This window comes from Scyliorhinus canicula, chromosome 15, assembly GCF_902713615.1.
Source record: "Scyliorhinus canicula chromosome 15, sScyCan1.1, whole genome shotgun sequence".
NCBI lineage: Eukaryota > Metazoa > Chordata > Chondrichthyes > Carcharhiniformes > Scyliorhinidae > Scyliorhinus > Scyliorhinus canicula.
The window spans coordinates 122,442,380-122,462,303 of NC_052160.1; the positions used below are offsets into that span (position 1 = coordinate 122,442,380).

Consider the following 19,924-nt stretch of genomic DNA (forward strand, 5'->3'; position numbering starts at 1 on the left):
TTCTGATGGCAATGATATTTTTAATGGGAATAAAAATAATGCATTATTTGAAGAGCAATATTTGACAGCATTTGAGGAAACACATAAATGGGATGGCACAAGAGGTGGCACGGTGGTTAGCACTGCCGCCTCACAGCGCCAAGGACCCGGGTTCGATTATGACCTTGGATGACTGTGTGGAGTTTGCATGTTCTCCCTGTGTCTGCCGGTTTCCTCCGGGTGCTTCGGTTTCCTCTCACAGTCCATGATGGGCAGGTTAGGTGGATTGACAATGCTCAATTGCCCCTTGGTGTCCAAAGGTTAGGTGGGGTTAGAGGGATGTGGCGGGGGATTGGGCCTGGGTGGGGTTCTCTGTCGGAGGGTCGTTGCAGACTCAATGGGTCGAATGGCCTCCTTCTGCACTGTATAGATTCTATGATTTAGCTGACTTCTGCAGTTCTTAATGTTTCTATGTGAATGTAAAAATTGTACTCTTTAATCCAATGACAAAAGATCGTTTTTATTTATTCTTGTTATGGGAAGGAAATCTGAGTGTTAATTCAGCCTGAGAGAACACTTAAATAAGCTGAGGTACCAGTATTGTGAATTGCCCATTGTTCTGCAGCAATAATCATCCAAAAGATAATTAATCCTGACCCAGACATAAAACTTCTTGGCAAACGAGTTAGAAGTTTGTCACGCATCAAATACTGTTGTATATCTGCAAAGGAAATAGTCTGGATTACAAGAGTTTCCACTGTGTAAAAATATTTATGTGGGTTAAAATATTCAGGTCATATTCTGTTTGCTGGACTTCCCGTTATTCTCTATGAAAGAGTTTATTTTCCATTAGCAGTTTGAGATACGGTTGGTTATTATTTCTTGTCGTTTTCTCATAGACATTTCAACATTTTTGGTTCAGAAATGAAATAGATTTCTGATTTGCATTAATTCTCAAGGCCAAGAATTTTCTCTTGCCAGCTGCACTCTCTGTATGTTTCCTGATTATTTTTCACCTGGCTGCAAAAGCTGGAATTATTCAAAACCTACGACTTCTTGGCAAAAGGGATAGCGTAGTTGGTAGTGGGGGGGAGGTAAAGAAATTACTGATCCACCTCATTGACTCCACATATTGTTTGAAAAAGGCTTCTACCTTGCTCTCAATGAGGTAGGTTTGGGGTGAAGTACAACAAAGGGATTGGGAATTATCGTAGCTGCTGCATTAACCCCATTTAGCAAGTGCTTCCTGCATCACCAGTGGGTTTAGTGATTGAAGTAGGCTAGGTCCCACATTCCAGTATCTTAGATTCATTTAGTCAATATCCCCAATCTGACACTAGCCTAGAAATCACAATCGATCAGTTAAATTCTGCAATGGACGCTGGGGAAGTTTCACCTCTGAATAGTATTCTTTGAATCTTACCCTTGCCAAAGAAGCAAGATCAGGAGGTATCGGTGCTGTCTAAAGGACATTCACCAGCAGAAACAATTGCCGACATGTTGAGTTGGATAGCAGGCCCCCCAAAAATAATTGCACTTCAAGCAAATGCTTCAAGCCAATTCAGGTATTTCCCAGCAATAACCAGATCATTTGCTGGTGGCTAGCCAAATTCATGGACAATAATATCCTGCGGGATTAAAAAAAAAGCAGAATTACAAAGGTAATAGTGACCGTGGGATAATGTTGTATTTTGGAGCTGTAATGTACCTTGGCTTTGTAATTACTATGTACATTACTTTACAAGGTATTTTGGCTCCCATCTTTGTTTTGTCAGAGCCCTAGAAATAGGACTGGATTCTCTCCTACCTGGCAGGGCGGGGGGTCCCGGTGGGATGGAGTGGCGTGAACCACTCCGGCGTCGGGCCGCCCCAAAGGTGAGGATTTCTCCGCACCTTTAGGGGCCAAGCCCTAACCTTGAGTGGTAGTCCCGCGCCGGAGTGGTAGGCACCCGGCCGGCCGGTGGGAAAGGCCTTTGGCGCCACGCCAGCCGGGGCCGAAGGGACTTCGCCAGCCGGCGGAAGTCCACGCATGCGCTGGAGTGTTAGTTCCCTACCCTCCCCACCCTGGGGCCCCTTGAAGTTTCCTGGACATCCAGAGCCAGGGCATAGGCTCTGATGTCCGCCTGCATTTCTTCTTCTACCCACTGGAGCGCCGTCTCTGCAAGGACTGGAGAGCTAACGGTTAATTTGATAGGCTGGCAACTCTCCAAGATGGGACATCCTCTCAAGTGAAGTGCCCCCTCTGTAGCCAGTTTATGCTCATTCCAGTGTGGAATGGCTATGGGGCACTCCGAGTCAGTGGGTCTTTGTTTCAGTGTTCCATCTGGCTCTAATGGCAACACCCCACGTTGAGAATTGGGCAATAGATAACATGCAAATTTGACCTTCAATGACTCTCACGAACATCGACCTATCACAGTACAAGTTCCGTTGAGGTGAGGGCAGTGGTTCAGTTCTGATACTTGTGTAGAAGAATAATCTCCCAACATTCATTGCTGACTTGGTGTTGCGTTACAGGTCGCTCAAGGGATCTGAGTTACTCTGACACGTTTACATGCATTTTGTAGCTATGGATAGTGATAGTAGAGACTCCAACAATTTTCCCATCACATGGGTGACCAGGAATCTCTCCCACTCTTGGCGCCTACCTTTAGCATGTGCTGGAAGGAATTACAGGTTGATAATCAACCTGTTTGGTCATGTTATGAACGCACCTTCCTTGGCTGTTCAAGTCCTCATGTGGGACTCAACCTCAGAGCACCTGGCTCAGAGGCAGTTACGCAGCTGCCCACTGTGCCACAAGACCTCCTCCATTGTCATGAATAACAGCTCTTTGTGTAAGATACCAGAAGTGAGTATTGTTCCTCAGCAAGAGGCAATTGAATTAGAAAAGAGAGAAGGTAATTGACAAGAAATGATATACTTTTGTTTTAGATATATACAGATTGATAGAACAAAGCTGCATACAAGTTGCTTATCCAAAGTGTGCCAGGTCTATAGGGTGTAGAAATCAGCAGCAGAGAGAAATATCCATCCCTGTTGTTTTATGACAATGGAAATTTATCAGAGATATAATTTAGCTGTCATGGTGCCTTCTTTTAGTGATGAAACAGTTGGTTGCTGCTATGATACTCCCTAAGTTTGTGAATCCTGATAGAACATTGAGCTTATTGTTTAATTAATTATTGAGTTCTGTAGTGCAATAAAATATCATTTTTTGAGATCAGGGACGGGAATGGATATGGTGAAACACATTATTAGGGTCATGACCCTCATTAAAAACACGCAGGTGTGGATATCATGTGAAGACATTCATGACTCACTTTTCCCTCATGTTTGACTTAATGGCTGGATTCACTTTCTATGTTCATATGGCTGGTCAGTTACATTAATGACCTTAACATTCATTGAACTGTATCCTGGCAATGATTAACTTCTCTTGTAAGGGAGAGGAAAAGATTACAAGTGCGATTTACCGGCCGCGTCCCACCGAAATTGGAACGGCACCCGACCAGTAGATCCTGGGAGAGGCCTCTTCTGGGATTCCGGACGGTCGTTGTGCCTTACGAGATCTAACGAGATCTTGCGAGATTTCACAATCTGGATCCCGCCCACAATGGGCGAAACCCAGACTTGCATAGTTAAAAATGCTTAAAAGCTTACTGAGCTGTGCTGGCGTCAGAGACCTGTTTGGCATCCAGCATCTATCGGTCTCGCGGGGGCGACCCCAGCCAGATGCCGTTTAGCATCCTGGCAGTGCCACCTGAATGCCAGCTTGGGAGGCAAAATAGAAAGCAGGTTGATAAATGGAAGTAGAATTGACCACATGTTCTATGACCCATCCCATTTACTTTTCCAGATTCAGCCTGGGTATAAAACAGCCCATTCCGCAGTGCCACCCAAGACCAACTTCATCTCCAACAAAATGGCCTTAGTTGGTCTGTTCTCTTTTTTTTGTTTGATTTCTCCTTCTATGATTTCTCCTCCCATTTCTTTGCAGAAGTGTTGCATGGGGCATTAGCTATGAGGAGCGATTGAATAAACTCGGTTTGGTCTCACTGGAATGACGGAGGTTGAGGGGCGACCTGATAGAGGTCTACAAAATTATGAGGGGCATAGACAGAGTAGATAGTCAAAGGCTTTTTCCCAGGGTAGAGCGGTCAATTACGAGAGGGCATAGATTTAAGGTGCGAGGGTCAAGGTTTAGAGGAGATGTACGAGGCAAGTTTTTTACACAGAGGGTAGTGGGTGCCTGGAACTCGCTGCCGAAGGAGGTGGTGAAAGCAGGGACGATTGTGACATTTAAGGGGCATCTTGACAAATACATGAATAGGATGGGAATAGAGGGATACGGACCCAGGAAGTGTAGAAGATTTTAGTTTAGACGGACAGCATGGTCGGCACATGCTTGGAGGGCCGAAGGGCCTGTTCCTGTGCTGTACTTTTCTTTGTTCTTTGTTCTTTGATCAACCACTTCCCCCGCCCCCGCCTCCATCATGCATTTCTAATGTTTCTGATGAGGAACAGATTTCTCTATCTGTTCCTCATACCCAAGCGATGATTCCACCAGCGTTTTGTACTCTCGATGCTTGACACACATGTGCCAATTCTGCTGGTTGGTCAGGAAATAATAGATTCCTATTGAGGACTCTTTGTAGTCCTGTGTCTCATACCCTGAAACAGTTATGAATAAATACAGCAGAGGTGGTCTTGTCTTTATAGAGTAGTCATCATAGATTGAAACTCCGATCAAAGCTCAGCACATGCCGGAGAATCCAAGGATAATCTACGTCGTTAAAATATGTCTGTATTGCTGACAAAGCTAGCAAACTAATTCAAGCATCAATAATGAATGGTAATTTAAAACAAACCTACTGTGTACATAAAATTTTCCGAAGGAAACCATTTTTTATACTTGCCAAACTGCTGAGACTTTGGGGATCTAATCTCTCCCCTGTGTGTGTGTTCATTGAAAACACTTGGCAAACATGTGCTTCAGACCCGGATGTATTGTTAAGCACCTCAGGGTTTTCTGGAGTGCTTGGGACCACTTCTTATTCGAATCCTGTTTTTTGAGCAGCCTCTCGTTTAAGTTGTTAGTCCTTTGCCAATAAACCTGCAATATTTGTTGTCTTAGGTGTCAGCTTTGTCTCACTAATAACATTTTCAGCTCCGAGTCAGAAGGTTGTGTTTTGATTCTCCGCTTCAGCAAGCTTGTGCACGTAATCTAAGCTGATTCGACAATGCAATACAGTACGGCGGAAGGGATGCATTGTCAGATCTGCTGTCTTTTGGGTGAGATATTACACCCAACAGAGAGAGCCTCTCATGAGGCTGTAAAGAAAAAACTTAACAGAACTATTCAAAGAAAAGCAAGGCTGTTCTCCAGAGAAATACTTAACATTTCTCCCTCACCAACATCACTCAAATAGATCAGTTGATTATATGTCCCATCATCGTTTGTCAGGACTTGGTGTTGAAAAATCAGCTGCCATCGTTTCCCCTATTTAAATGTTGACTACATTTCAAACGTATTGTTGATATTTCAATAAAAGGAAATGTGACATCAGCTGTAAAACGCTTTGGTACATTCTAAAGGCATATGGTCTCATCTCTGCCCATCTCTATAATACCAGGTTAAAGTCCAACAGGTTTATTTGGAATCACAAGCTGCATCAGGTGATGAACGAGCTATGCTCTGAAAGTTTGTGATTCTAAATAAACCTGTTGGACTTTTAACCTGGTGTTGTAAGACTACTTACTGTGCCCACCCTAGTCCAATGCCAGCATCTCCACATCATCTCTGTAACCTCCTCCATCCTGACACCTCTCCGTGATGCAGTTATGCATCTAATTCTGGCATCTTGAGCATCTCCAGTTTTAATTGCTGCACGATTTGATGGCTGTACCTTCAGCTGCCTAGCCCATAAACTCTGGAATTCTCTCCCGAAATGTGTCTGCTTCTCTACTTCCTTAATTTAAGTTGCGCTTTAAACCCCGTCTTTTTGACCAAGCTACTGGGCATCTGCCCTAATGTCACCTTACATGGCTGAAGCCAGGATTCCCCCCCCCCCCCCCCCCCCCCCCCCGTCCCACCCCCCATGGTCACAGGATTAACCGTTGCGGAAGCGGCGAACTGCTGTCTCCAGTCCGACCAATGTCTATGGGGTTTCTGCATGGCTTGTCCACCCACGTGCGGGAGAACCTGCTGCGGGGTGTCGGATTTGGCGGGATCAGAATATCCTGTCAGTGGGAGGGGCTGAAAATTCCCATCCTCGGTGTCTAATCCTGCTTTATCAGTCTGCTGCGAAGCACCTTGGGATGTTTTGTACCATTAAAGGCACGATGTAAATATATGTTGTTGTTTTAATTTTTCTCGTTTTTATTTGCTGAGGTGCTGGATTTGAAATTTGCAGCTGACCTCTGATTTTGTGGCTGGGATTTTACCGACAGTCCGTGGGTCTCGACATCAGAAAGTCGTGTTCCAGGTGCCCGCGCAGACAGGCGCCAGCGATTGGAGGGGTGAACCCTCTAGGGGCGGGGTCGGAGCCACGAGGGTGGGTATTGTTGTCAGGGCTCAACCCCCTCCCTGGATGCACTGACCATGTCCCATTTCAGCCGACAGGTGCACAATACAGTTCTAAGTTCGGAAAATCAAAGTGGAGTTATTAAATGACAGTGAAAGTGGCCAAATAATTGGATTAAATGGCTGCCGGGGCATGGTAGTCAAATGGCCAAGCTGCTACAATTCTTGCCTTTGAAAATATCAATCCCCCTTCCAGCGCCTTCCGCTATAATTTCACCAACCTTCTCACCTCGTAATGAGTCTTGAAAGGGTTGGTAAAATTTCGTCCTATTTTGATGACAGCGATGAATTAAGACAATGTTTTGACTAAATTTGTGGCATTAAATGCTGAATGAAAGCATTTACTGCTACATAAATATTTAAAACCCCATAATGACGACACATCACCTCAGTAGCATTTAGAAATTTAACATGTCTGATATGCAAATGCTGCTCTTGCTAGCCTTTTGAAATAAATGTTGTCACACTGAGATTATATTTCTTTCTTTTCAGGGTAGTCAGATGTCTCACAAAGCAGGCCCGCCTAAAGTGTTAATCGCATTAATTGTCAGTGGATTGTGCCTTGCTGCAATCATACTGGTTGTGTACAAACAGATGAACAAACGGACTTGGAGCCCACAGAGCAAGAGACTGGTAATTGTCTAAAGAACAGACAAGATTTCCTGACATTCAGTATCAGTGATAAAAACAAAATGGAATCTGTATAGTAGATTGTATCTTTTGACACTGGGGTGTCTTGCTGCTGATCAGAGTGTTAATGGGCAGCATAAAGTGTGTGTGTGTGGGGAGGGGCGGGGGAGAGGGACCAGATAGGAATTTGTGCAAAATTCATAATTTCTTAATCTGTTGTCAGAGTGTCCGGGGGAAATTCATTTGCTGAACACTAGTGTCACTCAAAGCTTCACATTATGTTTTGGACAATTTAGTACCTGTATTTGTAAACCTGAAAATATGAACGTAGCTGTTAAACATCGATTGTTCAGAGCAAGTCAACATAGAATTCCTACAGTGCAGAAGGGGGCCATTCGGCCCAACAAGTCTGCAGTGATCATCTGATAGAGCGTCCCACCGAAGCCTATTCCCGTAATCCCACCTAACCTGCGCATCTTTGGACACCAAGGGGCAATTTTAGCATGGCCAAACCACCGAATCTGCACATCTTTGGACTGTGGGAGGAAACCCATGCAGATACAGGAAGAAAGTGCAAACTCCACACAGTCACCCAAGGTCGGAATTGAACCCAGGTCCCTGGTGCTGGGAGGCAGCAGTGCTAACCACTGTGCCACCATGCTGCCGAATATGCGACGAAAGAATTAAGTGCCAAAGTAAATCTTTCCTTTAAAAAAAACACCCATCAATTGAATGCCTATAAATGGTTTTAGACACTCTCTCAACAATCAACTAAGTTTAACTCAAAATGTTTGTGCTTTCAACTGTTTCTTGCATTTAATATGCAGCCAACTGATTTCATGGAGTGAAACGGGGAGGGGCAGAATAAATATTTGAGATTTCTATGCTTCTTTCTAATTGCAAAGGCCTTTTGTTTAAATTTACAAAATACAATCTTTGATCATTTTTAACGGTACATATTAAGAAGAATGAGAAAATATATAGGGAACTTTGAACCCAATTTCCAGAATAAATAATAAATTATCGGACTCGATGTTAAACTCTCTCCCAACCCAGCCATCCATCGACAGAGGGGAGATGCAGGTTGGAGTGATGTTAAAATGCCAAATGTGTTCAATCTGACTCCAACCAGCAAACACATGCCCTCATCACCTTTCTGATGCCAAAGGATCTGAGTATCCATGACGTACATAATGAATTTTATCCATGACACAGTAAACACGTTCCATCCCTGACACAGAGAACACAATCTATACATGACACAAAACACACTCTATCCATGACACAAAATGTTATATCCATAACACCAGTAAGCACATTCAATGCATGACACATGCTCTCTGAGTGACACAAAGAACATGCTAGATCCATGACACAGAACACACTCCATTTGTGACACAGTGAACACGCTCCATTCTTGACACAACATGCACTCTAGTTGTGACAGAGAACATGTCCTAACTCTGGTGCAATGAGCACAATCTTCCCCGGATTTCCAGGATACCTGGAAAGTTATCCTGGAAATCTTAGGCACAAAAATCCTAGGCTAACACCTCTATATCTATATCACTGACACCCCAGTCACTCACAAGGACTATCTCCAACTTTGAGCCCCTTGACTACTCCCAGCCCTCCTGACTCCTCACACCCATGTACCCCCACTCGACCCAACCGGACTTCCCCCCTATCATCTGGCTGTCCCACGACCAGACTTGAGTGGCTCCAAACCTGACAACCACTCCTGATCCAATCCAACCATCCTGCTTTCCACCTTCCAATCTACCCACGTGCTACCCACCATATTGCCCACTCCTGACCACCTACCACTTGACCCACCTGTTACCTTACCTGCTTACCTCACTTTCCTATACCCAACCTAACACCTCTCCACTCACTCATTAATACACCCAACCATTCACAAACATTTGTCTTTGTGCCGTCGGAAAGCAGGTAAGTGTCTTCAGCGCTGATTCTTTTCATTGCTCTCTGTGGGTTTCTGCACTGAGGGAATTATTCTACATCATGGATCAAAGCTATGGCCTTTTAAACAAATACAAGTAAGTGGGGATAATTTTTGGTGTGATCAGACAATGTGGTTCTGATGTTAATCAGAAGATTTGGGCCTAGGATCCAGGTTCGATTCCCGGCTTGGGTGAATGTCTGTGCAGAGTCTGCGTGGGTTTCCTCCGGGTGCTCCGGTTTCCTCCCACAGTCGAAAGATGTGCAGGTTTGGTGGATTGGCCATGCTAAATTGCCCTTAGTGTCCAAATAGGTCAGGCGAGGTTACTGTGTTACGGGACAGGGTGGAGATGTGGGTTTAAGTAGGGTGCTCTTTCCAAGGGCCGGTGCAGACTTGATGGACCGAATGGCCTCCTTCTGCACTGTAAATTCTATGACTAGGTCAGATGACTTAATGCTTAATGACTGAAAGAAGCACCTTAGAAGAGGAAATAGGTAGAAAGGTTTGGAGTGGGGGGGGACCCAGATCTTTGGCCCAGGCAGCTGAGAGGCCAACAGGAAAACTCCCATTTATCGAATGAGAGTTTAAACACAAATTGGCTACAGCCGTAGACCTCACACATTTGACAATTCAGCTCTTCAAACCCTAACCCTTAACCAAGCATTTCACCATCTGTCCTAATACCTCCTCATGTGTGTTGGTGTCAGATGTTGTTTTAAAATACTCCCGTAAAGCACCTTGGAATGCTTCACGGCATTTAATGCAGAATGCTCTCTAAATACAGATCTGTGGAGGGTGTGGAGATTATAGGTTAATGAACTTGACCTGCTGAGTGTTTTCCAGCATTTTCTGTTTTAATTTCATTGTAATTCTCAGCATGAACTAAAATGTTCAGCTTTCAGCATTTGACTCTGTTGGTGGAAAGGGAAAGCAGAAACCTCCGAGCCAGACGTTCAGCAGGGATCTTGTGAAAAATTATTAAGATTTTCTTATTAAATACTGCTTCTAAATTCCTTGTGCATAGATGGCAGGAATACTGTGCACTCATTGCACTCAAGGGGGTGGAGGGGTGGAAACACAATCTTGAAATTGTGGAACGCTGATCATATATTTGTCATCATTCCTCAATGTTGTCATCATTCCTGAATGTTGTAAAGTCAAGTAAGTCCATCCAGCCTCTATTCTGCTCCCGTGGGTTAAAGAGCATTACGACTGTGAGCGCCATTCTGACATTGGCTCTACCTGACAGGCGCAATCCAATGGCTGCACTGCTCCTTAAAAGCAGCTCGCCCTGCCACAGTGTGGCCCTATAAAGCCGGGAGACCCCGCTCCCAGAATTTATCCTGCTCGCAACGCCTTGTAAAATCTAACTCAATCTCGTGAGACGTTGCGATGTAAATCCCGCATATTGTGCGCGGGATTACTTTTTGGCAAACTGCATATTGGAGCAAGACAGCTAGTCTCACTCTAATGTACACATTCCCGAGGTACCTGAGGCTTTGACATTCATTCCCTTCGCCTCAGGTGAGCGCCATTCAGCACTGGCGCCCACAAACAGGGATCAGACAGAATGGCACTCATGAGGTCTCCCAGGGGATCAGAGGCCCCCAGCAGCATGCTCCTTGGGCAGGGTGGTGACCTGGCACTGCTGGGTGCCAGCCTGGCACTACCAATGTGCCCAGGTGACATTGCCAACTGGAATGAGTGCCAAGCTGGCATATTTTGCACACATGCTATCAGGCTGGGGGTGCACTCTGTGGGTGTTGGGAGGGGATGTGGGAATCACTTCGGGGCTTCGGAGATCGGGACGCTAATGCACTATCAATTGCGAGGAGACGGTTATAGAGGAGAGGTTATAGAGGAGGGGGTCTGGTGTGAGGTGCCCCGGAGAGTGAATGCCTCCACCTCATGTGCGAGGTTGGGGCTGATACAGCTGAAGGTGGTGTACAGGGCACACCTCACGAGGGCAAGGATGAACCGATTCTTTGAAGGGGTAGAAGATGTGTGTGAACGTTGTGGGGGTGGGGGGGGGGGAGGGAGGAGGGGAGGGGGGAGTGGGGGAGGGGGGAGGGGGGAGGGGGAGGGGGAGGGGGGGGGAGCCCCGCTAACCACGTTCATATGTTTTGGTCCTGGTCAAAGCTTGGGGAGTACTGGAAGGAGGTGTTTAGGGTAATTTCCAAGGTGGTGCATGTGAAGCTGGACCCAGATCCCCGGGAGGCCATTTTCGGGGTGCCTGACCAGCCAGGGTTGGAAACGGGTGCGGAGGCAGATATCATAGCCTTCGCCTCGTTGATCGCCCGAAGGCGGATCCTGTTGGGATGGAGAGCAGCCTCTGCACCCTCTGCCCTGGCGTGGCGGGGGGACCTGTTGGAATACTTGACCCTTGAGAAGGTTAAGTTCGAACTGAGGGGCAGCTCGCAGGGGTTCTACAAGTCATGGGCACTATTTATTATGCACTTTCAAGAACTGGATAACATCGAACATTAGTTGCGGGGGGGGGGAGGGAGTGAGTGGGGTGGGGGGAGGGGAGGCTGTGTATGTTGAAGATGGCTATGGGTGATCCCTGATTCCTTTCTTTCTTTGTCATTTGTTTATGTTAACATGCGGGATGATGTCTGGGCATGGTGGGAGGATGGGATCGTTGTTACTGTTATGGGGTTTGAGATATTTGTTGTTGGTTATTGATTGTTGTTGGGTGTAAATTCAGGGAAAAATTGTGAAAAAGGAGGAGAATTAAAAAAATGTTTTTAAAAATTACGGCGAGACGAGAATAGAGTGTAATCGAGGCTTTATAACGCAGAGATGTGCAGCTTCCCGCAGCTGCTGCCGAAATGGCTGCAGCTCAGAGAGCCCACACATTTATATCCGCCTACTGGGCAGAGCCAGCAGACAGGGATCTACCACCACAGCTGTAGTACAGGGGCCTTACCGTGATACACCTCATATGTGATATATATACAACAGTGGTGACTACCACAGACGCCATTTGGGCTTCCCGATCTCGCGCTACACCGGGGAGTTCAGTGAGCGGAGCTCCCCAATGTACAAAATGGGGCTATGTGCGGCCTCGGCCACCTAAGTATGAAGTGCCTCATACTTTACATATTGTAAAGTATGAGGCACCTTGTACAATGTGAGTCACTGCGAGCCCTGGGAAACGCATGGCTCAACACACTTGCTATGGGACTTTGTTCCCATTTAGTTCAATCGAGCCCAGAGTGCCATATCACCATTTAAAATGGGGTAGATGGCGGCAGAGTGGTAATGTCACTGGACTCTCCGGGGACTCTTACTATCAATCAGCTGCACAGGTAGCGGTCGTCACTATATGAACACTTCAAAATCAATGGGTGGGATTTTCTGGTCATGCCCGCCCCAGACACAAAATTCTCACCCAAGGCCAATGGACCTTTAAACGATGCACCACATTGTCCATCCCACCCGCAATGATTACCGCGGTAAGTTCGGCCAGAAGTCTTACCCCAATGACAATCATATTTCCAGAGCTAACGTTCTGCGGACACGAGTTCAAATCCCACTACAGCAGCTCATAGAATCATAGAATTTACAGTGCAGGAGGAGGCCACTCAGCCTATCGAGTCTGCACCGGCCCTTGGAAAGAGCACCCTACCTAAGCCCACACCCCCACCCTATCCCTGCAGCCCAGCAACTCATCCCCATCTTTTTGGACACTAAGGGCAATTTAGCGTTGCCAATACATCTAACCTGTGCATCTTTGGACTGTGGAAGGAAACCGGAGCACCCGGAGGAAATCCACGCAGACACGAGGAGAACGTGCAGACTCCGCACAGACAGTGACCCAGCGGGGAATCAAAGCTTGGAGGGGCCCTGGAGCTGTGAAGCATCGGTGCTAACCACTGTGCTACCGTGCCCTCCAGTTGGTGGAGTTTAAAGTCGATGCATAAATCTGGAATACAAAGCCAGTCTCAGTCATGGTGACCATGACAACTATTATTGATTGTTTTAAAAAACAACCAGCTGGTTCACTTCAAGAAAGGCAATTTGCCATCCTTCCCCTGTCTGGCCGACAAGTGACTCCAGACTACACAGCAATGTTGTTGACTCTCTCTAAAAGGGCCCAACACGCCATTGGCACTTCAGTTTGGGGACAATTAGGGATGGGCAACAAATTATGGCCTTATCAGCGACACCCAGATCCTGTGAAAGAATAAAGGATAAAGAATGATAAGTAGTATCTCTGGAAAAGCCAAACCACAGTCACATGTTTGTGAATTCAGTATTCCAACTCCCCCCCCCCCCCCCCCCCCCCCCCCCACCCTCACTGCCAAGCTCCATTCAGTTTTCCTCATTGTCATTAACGGTTAATGTAAAATGCCCAGGGAGACAAAGGGGGTGTTTAACCTGTCACTAATGAAACAGATATAAGATTTGTCCAGTAAGTTTGTCTTGTTCACGTTCTGCTGCTAACTGAGCAAACCCAAGAACTAATGTAGATATGAGTGTTTTTGCTTTTCTTCCAAAATGAATTTGTGTAGATTAGTCGCTACTTCAAACTCGGAGGTAGGGTAGGTCAGCTGGGTGGGTAGTGAGAGCCCTCTGGTGGCCTCCACTGTACCTACAGATCAGAGCCACTGACAATCATGTAACAACTGCATGAACCAATTGTACAGCTTTCAAGTTGACTAATCCATAAATTTGTATAAAATAAATTGAGCACCAAAATTGTCTGTAAAAAATAGGACTAGATTTTGTTTCTTAGAGACCATTAGTTACTCAGCTGTAAAATTAATTGACATAATAATAATCTTTATTGTCACAAGTAGGCTGACATTAACACTGCAATAAAGTGACTGTGAAAAGCCTAGTCGCCACATTCCGGCGCCTGTTCGGGTACACAGAGGGAAAATTCAGAATGTCCAAATTACTGAACAGCATGTCTTTCAGGACTTGTGAGAGGAAACCGGAGCACCCAGCTAGTTAAGAAAAGAGAGCTAAGGCCATGATCTCACCCAACATCCCCCATTTAATGTTAGGACATTCTGAATTATCCCTCAGTGTATCCGAATAGGCGTCGGAGTGTGGCGACTGGGGGATTTTCATAGTAACTTCATTGCATGTTAATGTAAGCCTACTTGTGACACTAATAAAGATTATTATTGCAAAATCAGCCCTCCTTCAAGGTGTAACAATCCAAGCAAACTCAAAAAGGAAAAAGCGGCCTTTGTGAAATCACTGGTCAAGCAAAATTCCACGGCCTTTTGTCATCAACAGTTTAACCAACAGAATGCAACCAGCTATGTCTCACGTCAGCTCAGCAGCAGTGCGCTGGCCAATACATTCAGTTTCTCCTTTCTCTTTTAAGGATGAGGAGCCCGATGCACAGGATCATGATAGCACAATGTTTTCTGTTGCTTCAGAGGACCAATCAGATGCACATGAGAAGCCAAAACTAAACGGGGAACCACAGGAGAATGGGGAGAACCAAAAGGCTGCGGCAGGTGCGGCAACAGGAAATGGCCAGCAGAGGAAGAAAGGAGAGGAAGCGGACACAGAACTGTAACCCACGATGGAAAGAAATCAAGGCCTCACTGCCCGAATCTCTAATTTATGACTTTATGCCAGGTACTATACGTTTGGCTGACAGAACTGAACATAAATCATTTAATTTCAAAATGAAATCAAAACAGTTGCTCGCACACAAAATGTCCTTTAGCTATTTGACCTGGTTTACAATTCAGTGTGCAGAGGTATGGCGCAAAAGTTGACTTTTTCTGTGGCAGGTGGTGATCCTTCCAGCTGAAATCAGTTCGAACAAAGAAAGATAATCAACGAGATGATTGAATGCATATGAAATTAATATATACTGCTGGCGCAGTGGATGGTAAGAGGCAGTGTATCATTAATTAGGGTAATGTGCAGGGTGAAATTCTACATTATATCAGTGCTTACTGCCAGCACTTGATGAAAGACAGTGAAATAGTCTGTTCCCCCATCGCTGCTGCGCCTCAATTTGATGAGTGCATTTTCAAATGGGAAAATGGCATGTCACATCATATTACATTCATTTTGATGCAAACATAAGTTAATCGGATATGCCATTCATTCAAGTAACTGGCGTTTCCTGTTCATCCAGACAGATTTGAGAGGGCAACCCACATACTCAAGTTGCTGACAAGGCAAGGCAAAAAGTGAAAGAAAAATGTTAGTTTGGACAATCAAAGTAGATGCAGGTATTAAGGGGCCTTTTATAGCTACAAATATAATGTTATGGTTTGCCCACCACCCCCATGCCACCATTCCTGTCGGGGCAGTGTCTGACTTCCTCTCAATAGCCAATACACCACAGCATTACGGATCAGAAAATTTGCACATTGGAATAATAATAGCTTATTGTCACAAGTAAGCTTCAAATAAGTTTCTGTGAAAAGCCCCTAGTCGCCACATTCCGGCGCCTGTTCGGGGAGGCTGGTACGGGAATTAAACCCACACTGCGGGCATTGTTCTGCATTACAAGCCAGCTGTTTAGCCCACTGTGCTAAACCAGCTCAGCCACTAGAAAAATGCAATCATCTTCATTATATGGATTTGAATAGGCTAATGGCCCCCTTCTGTGCTGTAGTAACTCTATGGCTTTATGTTCTGTTCTTTTGAAGTCCTTGGTTAATTAGTCTGCTCTTCCTGGGTCCAAGGGAATTACATATCGATCCACAGAAATCTGGGAATACGTCCTCACCACAGGTGAATACGTGTTCCTAACCTCATGGCGCAAAGGAGGTAAGTGATGAAAATGAATGAGGTGCCGACTGGCTGACACATGGAAATGAAGTGGGCTTATTGAAGAATTCCAAACTGATATTATCAGGCGACACCTTTGTTGTACACAGTACATTAAGAACACTGAATGAAAACAGTTACCCTGCAAAATAACTTTGGCCCCAACAATCTTAAATTAACTATTCCTTTTCACCGAGTCCACTGCAAGTTGTGTGTCTTCTCGAGTTGTGCCTGCAATTCTGTAGCAGTGACAATTGTTGGGAATCTTCCTGCTGTGTTTACAATATCTCTCTAACCCAGCGAACAAAGGTAATAATCTCCACTGGTTCAAAGTGCTGGCAGCTTCATTAACATTGGAAGGATTCACTCCCGTTGCTATATTGCTTTCTGACTGTTGTTTCTTTTTTCTGCATTCGTGTCAGAGGGATGTTTTGTGTCATTTTGTTGGATGTCCCTTAGATGCTGAGCACAGTGACTCCAATCGGTTTACTCTTAGGCTGTCAGGAGCAGAGGGAGGCCCCCTGCTTCTGGAACCTGTGCCACAAGCATGCCACCGCTGTCAACACAAATGCAGATTTAGAGGGACCTGTTCAATTTCATTTTGAATAAAATGTTTTACCAAAAGTTCACCTTGTTCTGAGAGCCGACCTATAGTACCAGATTCTGTGACAATAAGCAGATTGGAACTGTTGTCCATCCTGCACGTAACATTCTGTCTGGGAGCCGTAAACATGTGTTATAACATACTGTAAACTGTTAGTTTCTATCCATCACATTAGAAAGTTATAGATTTAGTGTAAAAGGTTACTTAATGATCACACTATATTTTTCTTTACTGTGCTAATACAACGTGATCACATAACCATAAATGGCGGCACTCAATATGATCATCCAGGAATAAATGAAACAAGTGGTGCCTGCATCAACAAACAATATTTTAAGTTGATGAATTTACATTTAGCTGAGGAGATCTGAAGAGGTATTAATGTCCCAATCTATCAACCTCCCTTGCAAGATTTTCAACATCGCTTTAGTACTGAGAAATGGATGCAATGTTTAAAGTGTTTGCTTATCGACGTGCCATAAAACATGTTGGTACTTTTACACCTTGCTACTGACACCTGTGGACCTCAGATTTACAGCAGCGTGTCCGAATATGTGCCTCTGAAGTTTGATCCTCAGACAAGATTTTGGAATATTTGAAAATATGAAATACATTGTGGAAAATGTTTAAAATAGTTGTGGATGCTTTTTTTAAAAAAAAAATGTTAAGCGCATGCTTTTGATTAAAAATGACAGCATTATGTTGCGTATAAAATAATCCGTGTATGTTTTTCCTCAGCTTCCAGTTTCTCTAAAATTGCAGTGTTATGATTACTAACGTATGATCGTGGTAAGGTGTCCAAAATGTTTTAACATTTGTCTCATAAATGATTTCTACTTCTAAGCAAAGAAAATAAAGATAGTTAAAACAATTTAAGCTTTTGATTTTTGCATAGAACTCATTGACTGCAGAGAAACATAGTAACATTGAATAGATTCGGCATGAGATTAAACGTTAGTGCATGCATGACAATTATTTTCACCACTCTCTATTAAAAAACTTAATTAAACATTTGTCCACTATGCCGGCACATCACCATTAATTGACAGGAGCTCTGGGGCCTTGCAGCCACACATCCCCTTTGTTCCAAACGCCACAGTATAAGCACCGTGTCACACATGGAACTCGGGACGCTGTGATGATTTACATTGCTGTCCAGAATGGGCCCTCCCTGACACTGGACAGGGTCAACAATCACCAAACTGAAAGATTCAAAAGGGACTTAGCAACAATGGTTGGTGCCAATTACTTGACTATTGCTTTTGGTGCTCAAAATCCCACACTCCATGTGAACAGGGCTAACATCAGAGTAATATGGAATTGTTGATGGAAGTGGTTCTGTAACCATTGCATTGATTACTTCTTTCAAAAATCTGAAAGATGATTAACGATATTTAAAATCTTTCTGGGTCTAATTTAAAATAATGCATTTTAAAAATGCACCTAATATTTTGATAACTGTAACATTGTTACTTTAACACATTGTAACTTTACCCTTAATCCAAAACTGTCCAACAGACAGAACTGAGTTCTGGTTATTAAGTACCCTTAGTCAAACAAGTTATCCAGTTCCAATCAACTTCCTATGACCCATGAAATAAAACTCAGCTTCAGTAATGCATTCAATAGATATAAAGGTAAACTTCCAATAAAGTACTGAGATTAAATATATCAACGATCTTGTCATTGCCATAAGAACATACAAAATAGGAGCAGGGCGAGGCCACATATGCAGCTCTATCGAGCCTCCATCATCCAATAAGATTATGGTCATTCTTTGACTTCAACTTACTTTCCCCCTCGATCCCCATACACATCATAAAGATTCCAGATCAATTTGTGGTTTGCATTGAGTTAGCTGACCTCTATCGAAACATCATAGGAATCACTGTCACAGCCTACCTCATGTCATTTATATGAGGAACAAATATCACCCAAGATTCCTATCTTGGATGATATCTTGGTTGCTATTTTGAATGAAGGTGACTGCTGGATGCCGGTTAAGGACACTTTTAGGTTGGACTGCAATGCTGTAACCTCACCTTCTGATTTATACATGGAAAACATCTTCTTGCAATTGCTTTAAAATGTTGTGACAGTGCACCATGCAATGCTATAAATTAATGTTATCAAACTTTGGTAAACAGAGTTTTTTTTTTTATAAATGTTTTTATTCAGTTTTCGTATTTTATATTGAACAAATTACAAATTGTTAGGAGAGAGAAACAAAAAAAAAAAAAAAAAACAAACAAAAACAAACACGCAAAAATTAACATACATATTTACAGGTAAGCATCTTCGTAGTAGTAACTGCGCCCCCCCCCCCCCCCCCCCCCCCTCAACATGTTTATTTAGCTTGGTTTTGGGCCTTAGCTAGCCATCGAACCCCCGTAACGAACCTGTAGCCCCCCCCCCCCCTCCCGCTACCTTCCCCTGACTATTCTTCCTCTTGTACATTGGCCACAAATAGGTCCCGGAACAGTTGCATGAATGGCTCCCACGTTCTGTGGAAGCCGTCGTCCGACCCTCGGATGGCAAATTTGATTTTCTCCATTTGGAGAGATTCCGAGAGGTCGGACAGCCAGTCCGCAGCTCTGGGCGGTGCTGCTGACCGCCAGCCAAACAGGATTCTACGGCGGGCGATCAGGGAGGCAAAGGCAAGGGCATCCGCCCTCCTCCCCAGGAATAGATCTGGCTGTTCTGAAACCCCGAAGACCGCCACTATCGGGCATGGCTCCACCCTCACTCCCACCACTTTGGACATTACCTCGAAGAAGGCTGTCCAGTACTCCACGAGTCTGGGGCAAGACCAGAACATGTGGGCGTGGTTGGCCGGGCCTCTTTGGCACCGTTCACATCTGTCTTCCACCTCCGGGAAGAACCTACTCATACGGGTTCTTGTTAAGTGGGCTCTATGTACCACTTTAGTTGCGTCAGGCTGAGCCTTGCGCACGTGGAGGTGGAGTTGACCCTATGCAGTGCTTCGCTCCAGAGTCCCCACCCGATCTCCATCCCCAGGTCGTCCTCCCATTTCCTCCTTGTTGCGTCCAGTACGGTGTCGTCCCTATCTACCAGTCGGTCATACATGTCACTACAGTTCCCTTTCTCTAGGATACTTGCGTCCAGTAGGTCTTCCAGTAGTGTCTGTCGTGGCGGTTGTGGGTACGTCCTTGTCTCCTTTCATAGGAAGTTTTTGAGCTGCAGGTACCGTAGCTCGTTCCCCCCAGCTAGCTGAAATTTCTCTGTCAGTTCGTCCAGTGTTGCGATCCTGTCGTCCGTGTATAGGTCCCTGACTGTCAGTGTCCCCCCGTCCTGCCTCCACCTTTTGAAGGTGGCGTCGGTCAGTGCTGGTTTGAACCTATGGTTGTTGCAGATGGGAGCCCTGTTCGACATTTTGGTCAGGCCAAGT

General features: G+C 44.9%; 1 protein-coding gene across 2 annotated transcripts in view; it reads left to right on the forward strand.

The window, feature by feature from the left end:
* LOC119978510 (hematopoietic progenitor cell antigen CD34-like) overlaps positions 1 to 17,386 on the forward strand; it is a 72,376-nt gene extending 54,990 nt beyond the window's left edge. Inside the window, exons 4-5 of one of the 2 annotated variants that reach the window (XM_038820192.1) lie at positions 7,058 to 7,198; positions 14,555 to 17,386. In XM_038820192.1, coding sequence (XP_038676120.1) covers positions 7,058 to 7,198; positions 14,555 to 14,590 — 177 coding nt within the window. In that variant the 3' untranslated portion in view covers positions 14,591 to 17,386. Of the gene's footprint in view, positions 1 to 7,057; positions 7,199 to 14,499 lie in introns of both variants that reach the window. The other variant, XM_038820191.1, reaches the window with a different exon arrangement.
* Positions 17,387 to 19,924: the final 2,538 nt, after the last annotated feature.